The 10215-nt window shown below is 46.0% G+C and overlaps 1 protein-coding gene across 1 annotated transcript; it reads left to right on the forward strand.

Annotated features, from left to right (window-relative positions):
• Positions 1 to 261: 261 nt before the first annotated feature.
• PRSS23 (serine protease 23) lies at positions 262 to 9301 on the forward strand. The gene is made up of 2 exons (XM_027039989.2): positions 262 to 395; positions 7743 to 9301. The coding sequence occupies exon 2, from the start codon at positions 7756 to 7758 to the stop codon at positions 8893 to 8895; it is 1140 nt and encodes a 379-aa protein (XP_026895790.1). The 5' UTR covers positions 262 to 395; positions 7743 to 7755; the 3' UTR covers positions 8896 to 9301.
• The last annotated feature ends 914 nt before the right edge of the window (positions 9302 to 10215 follow it).

The raw sequence follows: 10215 nt of genomic DNA on the forward strand, positions 1-10215 counted from the left end.
GCCGGGCGGGCCCTCCGCGAGACCGGCGCGGACTGGCGCGGAGAGGCCGGGACCGGCGACAGCCGCCGCGCCGCGGGGGCCCACCTGCGCGCACCGCACTGCGACCCCCGCTTGGGGGAGGGCCGGAGGCGAGGGGCGGGGGCGGGTGCGCGGGCAGGGTGCGGGGGTGGGGGGCGGGCGGCGGCCGCGCGGCTTCCCCGAGGCCGGAGGCGGGGCGGGCGGGCCTCTCGAGGCGCGGGGGGCGGACCCGCCCGCTGCCGGCGCCGCTCGCCCGCCCGCCTGCTCGCACTCGGTCGCGCCGCGGGGCAGGCATGGGAGCCGCACGCGGCCTCCCGGCGCCCACACCTGTTTGAACGGCGCGGCGAGCCGCGGCCCCGGCGGGCTGCTCGGCGCGGGTGAGTGCGGGCGCGGGCTGGGGGCACCGCCGGAACGCGCGGGGAGCGCGGCGCCGAGAGCAGCGGGACAAAGGGCCGGTGCGCGCGGCTCGGGGTGACTTGTGGGCTGCGTGCGGGGGGCACCCGAGACCCCGCCGGGCCGCCTTCGGGGCTGGAGGGCTGGGACCCGGGCTGGGAGCTTCGCGGAGACTCCGGGGCTGCGGGGCGCTAGCATTCACGCAGTGTCACCGTGCAGCGGGTGGGAAGGACGGATTTGAAAGTGCTATCTTGGATGCTGGGTGGGAGTAGGGAAAGAGCCGGCTCTGGGCAGTTTCGCCTGCAGCTGGGCTGTGACAACACCCCCACCTCCCCCTCACGCGCACACCCGCACCCACCACCACCTCTTACTTTGAGTTTTGCATGTGTGTGTATTCCAGCATGATCCGAGAATTAATTTTTAACTCTGGGCACGTGATGATGAACACATCCTAGCCAGCAAAGAAAGGGCAAGCAAACACAGGTTGGGGATTAGGATAGGATCTTTTTTCTGGAGCCTTGGGTGATGACTGCGTCCTTCCCTGTAAACTATCTGTGAACTATCATCGTTGTTGGAGGCAAATGTTTCTTCCACGGCCTGTGGACATTCATCCCGAGTTAACTTTTAGATAAAAGTTTAAAAATTGTTTTAAAAGAGGAGGGAGAATAATTATCTCGATGAGGGAAAACCACCATTCCCCTCCAGAATACAAATTAGGGTTGCTTTCCAACATCTCACGAAAAAGCAGCTGATAAAAATCCTGGGTGTTTTATTGTCCTTTCGGGGACACCCACGGAGACTTTAGAAAAAGAAACAGCCCCTGGCTGGTGGAACGTTCCAGGTTGCTCAGGATCTGTTGTTGGGATGGTCTGGCTTCCCTCAGCCCCTGAAACGGAACATAAGGAGTCCCTACGTGCTCCTCCGGAGCAGATGGGCCAGTGGCCTTGCTGGAAGGGGTTGAATTTATAGTTTGAAGTCAGCTGTGGCCAAAAGCATAATGCCAATTAATAGAGGGTATTTACTGCACTTGTTTCAGGATCCTCCTGGTGGCCAAGACGTTTTAAACAGGCGGTAGGACTCTGGGTCTCTCCACAAGTCTGACAGGAGTAGATTGGAGGTGGAGTGGGGAGAAGGAATTTAGGAGATGCTACAAAAGCCACTATGTTTACTTGGGAAAGTTTGGTGGTAGGCACACCTTCTGCATTTGAGTAACTTGCTTCACCTGTGTTTTCCCCACTTAAACAGTCAGGAGATAACTTGTCATGCTTTCCTGTGCCTGAACTGAAAAGGAAGCTTCCTAGGTAACTAATAGGGATCCTATTTTTGTAACACTGACAACTTATTCAGTTAGATGGTGAATATGGGTGCACTTTTCTGTCTGTAGTTTAAGTGCCAAAGTGCCCATTAGTGGGTCTGAGAACATTACTGGCCCCCGTCTGCAGTGTTTAATAGCCTCAAGTTCTCCTGCATGTTTCTTCTCATTGATCCCTTAGGATTCAGTCCACCAGGCCTTATTCATGCATAACTCCCCCTGACTCTGGGGAATTCACGTCTCCTGGTCTCACCACTGAATTTTATACACTCTGTTCTTGTTCTGTCACCAGGTTTGTCCCGAGCTCACCAGGGTAGTTCATTTTGCCTAAAATCTGAGAAAAAGTTAAACTTCGTTTGACCACAAGTTATGTTTAGGGTGGCTGGGCTTGCAAACGCCCTGCATTTCTTTCCTGTACAGGCTATAATTCTTAAACCAGTATGTGATTAGGTCTGTTTTCCTTTAACAGGTTCTGTGACTCAGGAAAATGAGAGCAAGCCTGGCTCAGAGGGTTCACAGAGCTTTGTTCATTTTTAGGTATTTGCTTTAGGAATTAGCATGGTTTCACTGTTCAGTATTCCTGGCCACAGATTCCATGGAAAACCCTTTGTTATCCTTCCAGATGGTGTCCAAAACTTTTATCTCTACAGACTTTCCCACTGTTTGTTTCGACATTACTGTTTATAGTGGTCACAGGAATTCATCTGTTGTACAATAGAGAATGTATGTCCTGAGGATTAGATTTTTTTTTTCTTTTGCCCAGCACTTGTTTGCTGTAGGAGTTAAATCCTTCCCCCAAACTCTTGCCCTCTTGAGGAGACCTGTGTTGTTGCAGTTTTGAAAACTAAGGTGCAGATCTAGGACAGAGAGGTTCCAGTGTCTGGTCTCCAGGCAGATAGTTGTTGTTTGTACGTCTCTGATGATGTGCAAGGTCCCTTCACCATAAGATGATTAGTGGACCGTAAAGCAGCAGCATCCTCATAAACTATAAATATTTGTAGACAGTGGACAGGACAGTGGCTCCTATTGAGTGATAAAACACAGAATGTGTAACTCTTATGCAGCAGATAGACAGAGCTGGAATAGTTTCTGTATTACTAAACATGGTAATACACCTTAACTTTTCATCCTGTTTGTCATTCAGGCGATACATGAGGATACTTAGCTGAGAACTTTGAAAGATAAGGGCACCTGGGTGGCTTAGGTGGTTGAGCGTCGGACTCTTGATCTCAGCTCAAGTCTTGATCCCAGGGTCATGAGTTCAAGCCCTCTGTAGGGCTCCACACTGGGTGTGAAGCCTACTTCAAATAAATAAATATGTATATAATCTTTTTAAATGTAAAAAAGATAATTATATATGTGAGGAATCTTTAGCCAATAAAAGCTTATTTCTAGAAATGAAACGTTGTAGGCCTGAATTTTCTTCATCTGGATTTATATATAGTGAGGATAAGATTTGGAAATCTTCATTCTTTTTTTTTAAGTATGCATATTTTCGTCAGTTCTATTTGGATAAAGTTATTCATTTGTGAAGGCAAGAGAATTTAAAGTTATGTAATCCATCAGTTACCTTTCCAATAATGAGATTATTAATGTTTATTTATTTTTTATTTGAGAGAGAGCGAGCCTGGGAGTGGGGGAGGGGGGAGAGGGAGAGAATGAATGAATGAATAAATAAATGAATCCCAAGCAGACTCCATGCTCAGCCCAACTCGGGGCTCGATCCTACGACCCCTGGGATCATGACCTGAGCTAAAGCCAAGTCAGAAGCTTTACTGACTGAGCCACTCAGGTGCCTCAAGATATGAATGTTTTTATTGTTTCCATCCCAGAGTGTTTGTTTAAATAAACTTAAAGGGGCATAGTGCAGGCTTGCTTTGAGTTTATAAAAATGGAAACAGTAATTGTGTCCTGGGAAATTATTCAGGAAATTATTATCAGGTGAGTTGAGAAATTAATGCAAAACTATCACCCTAATTTTTAAGCATCACGGTTATCGTTGGTGTATTAATAATGGGAAAGGGGTCAGGGTAGGGTGTGAATGCCTAGGGAAAGGGCCTTAGTGGGTGAGGTTTCCCCCTCACACTTTTCTGAGCCAGCACACCCAACCATTCTTCTACTCCATTCTTGAAAGCTGCCCTCTGCTGGAAGCATTTGTTTTCTTGGCCAACTGATGAGGGAAATCTGGTCTCCCAGATAGGCGAGAGATTAACAAGATACATTTTCCTTTTTCCCTCTCCCTCCTTCCTCTTTAATTGTGTGAAAGTAAGCTCCTGAGCAGTAAATGATGGTGCGGACCCTGTTTGTATACAACACGGTGCTTGCCCTGGACTTTTGTGACCCTGGAAAATTATAAAATTAGAGAATCCCGGGCCTGAAATGACCAGCACTAAAAAGACTAAAGAGATCATCCAGTTCAGGTTGCTATTCAGAATAGTTTCTAAACTACCCTAAACACACATTTGAATAAGGGTGGGGGGGAGCAGCTTATAAAGTTTGTAACCTTTAGTACAGGTGTCAGTTTAAACCCATTAGGGAGCCAATTTACAATCAGTTATTTAAATGCTGTTAGATTGTACACCTGAAGCTTATATAATATTTCAATAAAATTTAAAACTTAATCAGTTGGAATAATTTGACCTGAATTAGTCTGCATTAATTTCTAAATCTGAATTAAAGTCTTTTTAGTGCAGTTTTGTAGTTTTCAGAGTTACAAAGAAAATTTAATCAAGATATGAAACATCAGAACAAGGTCTTATCACAAAAGTTAATGAGTTTAAGCAATAATATAGGAACATTGGGGACAGTATTTCAGACTACTAGAAATTAGTGTTTTGAGGTGCCTAAAAAGTTTATCTCTAAAGGATTAAAGCTTCAACCTACCCTGTTGGAGCTCCAGCCGGGGCTCCAACACTTGAACTGTGAGATCATGACCTAAGCTGAAACCAAGAGTCCATTGCGTAACAGCCGAGCCACCTAGGTGCCCCATCTACCTAGAATATCAATATTTGATAGAGAATATTCATATCCTAATAATACTCTGCAGTAGACTCTTTAGCATTCTCTCCCAGCGTTCTGTGATTTGTAAATGACCCCAAAGGTCCTTGGCACAGTTGTCTGTCATCTCTCTGAGGAACAAATTTGATCCTGTATGTTGGGGGGCTGCACTGAAGTTGACTGCCCAGCCCTCACACCCGGGAAAAGACTTGTCTCCATTTCTCCAGACCCACTAGGTTCCAAAACTTTTTTTTTTCTGTTTGAAAGACAGACATTTAAAAAAAAAAAAGCCATAACATCACTGTGAAATGAAACATGCTTCAAGGACTTTGAAAGCATTTTTTGAACAGGCTTGCTATATAGGCAAAGCACTTAGAAAAGTGAGATTAGAGTTAATTCTGCCTAAGAGGAGGATAATTCATTAAGATAGGGTTCCTAGTCAAATATATTATTTTAAAGTGTGTTTGAACTAGTTTCAGACTCTTTCTTGCCATTCTCTTCCCTGACACCCTTGTCAATGGGTGTTTCTGTGTTGGGTTAAAGACAGATGGCACTGGAGCAGTTCTGCTGCAGTAGATAGTCCAGACTCTGCACTCCCAGGATCCAATTAACACTTATATTTCCGATTGAGATTCAAAGATGCAGGCTCTAGATGATGAGCATGTGAGACCAACACGTCTGCTGCTCAGTGTCAGCAGGCAACAGCATTCTCCGTGTTAGTCAGAGAGGAGGAGGTGGCGTGTAGGGGTCCAAGACCTGGCGCTCCTAGTACATATCACACTTGGCAGGTATTCTGGTGTGGGCGGTGTTTAGTTACGCGGACAGCAGCTTACATAGAGGAGAGGCGGTCCAGGACCTGGATATGTTTAAGGGCTGGGTCCTCAGCCAGGATTTGGGGATAATCAGACACAGAGCCATCTCCTGAAGTTTCCTTAAGGGTTGTCCTCACTACACCTATCCCACCCCCGAAGTCCCCTTTGGGGAGGATGGCTTTACTAGCATTAGCATCCCCTCCCTCATCTACTTAGAGCCTTTAGTCAGGATTGTATCCACCCCTCACTCTCCCCACAACAAGCATGTGCAAACACCTGTATGCGCACACACATGTGCCCTATGGTTTTAAGGATTTAGAGAAAGAAGTAGATGTATTTCCTCCCTATAGAAGGGCCCAGGGACTCTTCCTATTTGGAAAAAGAGAAAGAAAGAATTTCAAACAATCAGGAAATCCCAAGGAATTGCCTTTTCCAGGAGCTCATTCCTTTTTTAGCCCATCCCTGTTTTCTCTGACAGAAGTGGAATCAGAAAGAAAGAATCAAGCAGAAAGATCTCAGCAGTGGATGGGGCAAGCTCGCTTAGTGACGTTGGGAGTGTGGATTGTCATGCTCAGCTGGTCTAGATCACATCAGTGGGATTTTCCAGTTTCATGTGAAAGAAAGCAAAAGGCATCCAAAAGTTGCAGGCAGGTCTCTACTCTCAAAGAGGAAGAGAAGGGGGATGAGAAAATGGTTTCTTCGTCACTCCTGCTAGATAACAAAGCCTCTGAGACCTAACCCCTGCCTGTCCTTTTGGGAATGCCTCACTGTGAACAAATTACTCCACCTGCCACATCAGCTTCTCCTGAACAGAAGATTCACAGCTAGTCAGAGCCATCCGGTGCTTGAATACTTATGAAAGTACTCCCAATCTTGTTTTTAATGTTGTTTTTCTTTTGGGATGATTGATCCAGATCTTTCAACATACACGTCAGGATAAAATCCAAACTCCTTCATTTAGTATACAGAGCTCTGCATAATATGGCTCTTGTCTGCTGCCCCACCATGCCCTTTCTCCCTCCCTTGCTGAGCTAAATACAATAAATGTCTGAAATGACTTCCACTGTTGCATGTCTGTGTCCTTGCATACTGTTGTCCCCTCTAAGTGTCCCCTTCACTCTGCCTTATGTTATCCACCTTCTCTTTACCTTCAACACCCGTCTCCAGCATCACCTCCCCTGAAATGGCTCCTCTGTTCTTGTAACTCCCCACACCTGGATTTCATGCCCTTTCCCTTAGTTACCACATCATCCACATCCATCTCTGTCATTAGCACTCAGTGCGCATCATTCAAAACTGTGGGGTTTTTTAGGCACATTAATTCATTCACTCTTCCATTAGTACAAGTATTCATTCAATAAATTTGTTCAATAAGTTTTTGTTGAGCGCTAGCAGAAGCCCAAATTCCAGTGATTCGGATGAGCCAGGAACATAGATGCAAACACCTGAAAAGTAACCAGCAGTAAAGCTCACAACGTGATAACAGAGGCAATATTAGAGCCTCAGATCTTTGACAGAGATCCTGATAGTATACAACCAAATCCAAAGGAAGGAGGAATAGCTTGATTGTTAGAGACCTGGCTACTCTGGAGCTAAATTTATAGTAGTTAAGTTTGTTTTAAAGTCATAGAAAAAAAAAAGTCTCGTGCCCTCTTTGGAACCACTGAGATGAATCCCAGTAAGTGTTATGCTGTGGAGCTATAACCTTCCTTGATGCCCGGGTCATTCAGTCAGCTGCGTAATTTGAATTTACATGAGCAAGTTGTTCTGAGGATTTTCCAAGCACATGCTGTACTGAGAATAAGCAGAAAGAAGGAAAGAAAGGCAGGTGGATCAGGGAGGCGGGAGAGGGCAGACATTTAGAATTCAGCCCAAAGAAGGTTCAAAATTACACAGAAACTGGGGCTGGTCAAGCAGCTCATCTGGGGATTAATGACGTTTGCACTCCGCCTCCCAGTTGGCCATCATTGGGGGCATCTTCAACACAGAAGGGAATGAACACCCATCCATTTTGAGCACGAAAAAAACGTTCCCAGGTCAAGACTTTGTGTTGTAAGTGAGACCATTATCTAGGGATTCGTCTCCACACCCTGATTCCTGGGACAGTTCACAGATTTGGAAACAATGACAGGCATGCTGCCGGGCTGTTTCCTCAGTCAGTCGGTGCCGAGCCCCTTGCCCTCCTGACCTGCTTATCTTTGTTCCTACAGAGTGGTGCTCAGCATGGCGGGGATTCCAGGGCTCCTCCTCCTCCTCCTCCTCCTCCTCCTCCTCTGTGCTGTGGGGCAGGTGAGCCCCTATGGTGCCCACTGGAAACCCACTTGGCCTGCTTACCGCCTCCCTGTGGTCTTGCCCCAGTCCACCCTCAACTTAGGCAAGCCAGACTTCGGGGCTGAAGCCAAATTGGAGGTGTCCTCCTCGTGTGGACCCCAGTGTCACAAGGGGACTCCACTGCCCACTTATGAAGAGGCCAAACGGTACCTGTCTTATGAAACGCTCTATGCCAATGGCAGCCGCACCGAGACCCAGGTGGGCATTTATGTCCTCAGCAGTGGTGGGGGACAAGAGTCTTCAGGAAAGTCTCGGAGGAAGCGGCAGATTTATGGCTATGACAGCAGATTCAGCATTTTTGGGAAGGACTTCTTGCTCAACTATCCCTTCTCAACATCAGTGAAGTTATCTACAGGCTGTACGGGCACCCTGGTGGCAGAGAAGCATGTGCTCACAGCTGCCCATTGCATACACGATGGGAAAACTTACGTGAAGGGAACCCAGAAACTTCGAGTGGGCTTCCTGAAGCCCAAGTTTAAAGATGGTGGCCGAGGAGCCAACGACTCGAGCTCAGCCATGCCGGAGAAGATGAAGTTTCAGTGGATCCGGGTGAAACGCACCCACGTGCCCAAGGGCTGGATCAAAGGCAATGCCAACGACATCGGTATGGATTATGACTATGCCCTCCTGGAACTGAAAAAACCCCACAAGAGAAAGTTCATGAAGATTGGGGTAAGCCCTCCTGCCAAGCAGCTGCCGGGGGGCAGAATCCACTTCTCTGGTTATGACAATGATCGACCAGGCAATTTGGTGTACCGCTTCTGTGACGTTAAAGATGAGACTTATGACCTCCTCTACCAGCAGTGTGATGCCCAGCCCGGGGCCAGCGGGTCCGGAGTCTATGTGAGGATGTGGAAGCGACAGCAGCAGAAGTGGGAGAGAAAAATTATTGGCATTTTTTCAGGGCACCAGTGGGTAGACATGAATGGTTCTCCACAGGATTTCAACGTGGCTGTTCGAATCACCCCTCTCAAATATGCCCAGATTTGCTATTGGATTAAAGGAAACTACCTGGATTGTAGGGAGGGGTGACCCCGGGTTCCTTCCTGGCGGCACTTAGTGGTCTCCATGTACTTATTTTAGGACAGGCCAAATTTTGTCATTGGTGTGTGTGTGAGAGTGTGTGTGTGTGTGTGTGTGTGTGTGTGTGTGTGTAATGTGTCATAATTATCTTTTACCTAATTTTTAAAAATTGCAAGATGACTGGCTTTATTTGAAAACCGGTTTGTGTATCATATAGCATTTAAACAGGTTAAAGGCATTCTTTTGCATAGAAGTGAAAAAAAAAACATGCTGATGTTTGGGATGATAGGGAATATTTAGCAATTAAGTTAATCTTTTACTTTCTGAGAACTTTGATTTTTATTTCATATGAACTTGTTTCAAAGGTTTATATTAAATATGTGGCATATGGGAGATATAAATTCTTAAATTCTTATGTGTGTATGTATGTGTATTTTTTCCTGAGATTCCTCTTGTATTTTTTTTTTAATGCCTAATCATTAATGTTTCCAGATGGCAGTGTTCCCTACCACATACAACCCTTAGGAAATTTCACGATACTTCTTAGACAGGCAGGTATACTATTTTTGGATTTGGAGGCATTTACACCGTAGCCCTTGACCAGTAAAATAATTTGTTAACTATATTGGCACACATCTTAAACTATATCTTACAGTAATCAGTATCCCCAGCTGCTTTCAGTGTTGAAATCATTTCTCTCCTGAAGGCTGTTGCTCTGCTTTTGGGGAAGCCTCACAATGTGGCCCTGTCACCTTTGTGACACAACAGAGTGGGCAAGATCGTTTATGCCAAGCCTTCCATTTCACAGGATTTTACTCACATTTCTGAACTAGCTATTTTCCAGAAGACAGTAATCGGGGCCTAATTAGAACAGGCTGTATCACTTCCCAGCTAACGGTTGTGGTCACACAAAAACAATCATTTCATTTTACCCCTGGAGTATAGCACATCTCATGTTTTATCATTTGGTTGGACTGATTTAAAATGAATTAAATTCCGGAGAACAATGGACGTATTGCTTGGCAGATGTCACAACAGAATAACCACTTGTTTGGAGCCTGGCACAGTCCTACAACCTAATCAAAATTATTCTACATAGTTTTCAGTGTGGTTTCAGGGAGCTATGTACTTGTGCAGCTTGGAAGCTTTCCTCTTTTACTTACTTTATAGTAAAAATACTGGGATGGCGCTTTAAGAAAAACCCAATAGGACATTTTCCCCACTAGCTTTAAAAGGGCCTCTTTTACTGGGATGCTTTAGGCTACAGGCACATATGATCAAGTACAGTGGCAAAAATGGAAACTGGGAGAATGAGAAGTAGATCAGAAT

The sequence above is a fragment of the Acinonyx jubatus genome, chromosome D1 (genome assembly GCF_027475565.1).
Source record: "Acinonyx jubatus isolate Ajub_Pintada_27869175 chromosome D1, VMU_Ajub_asm_v1.0, whole genome shotgun sequence".
Classification (NCBI taxonomy): Eukaryota; Metazoa; Chordata; class Mammalia; order Carnivora; family Felidae; genus Acinonyx; species Acinonyx jubatus.

Bases quoted from the DNA above. Each gene is read 5' to 3' on its own strand.
- PRSS23 (XM_027039989.2), top strand. From the start codon at position 7,756: ATGGCGGGGATTCCAGGGCTCCTCCTCCTCCTCCTCCTCCTCCTCCTC.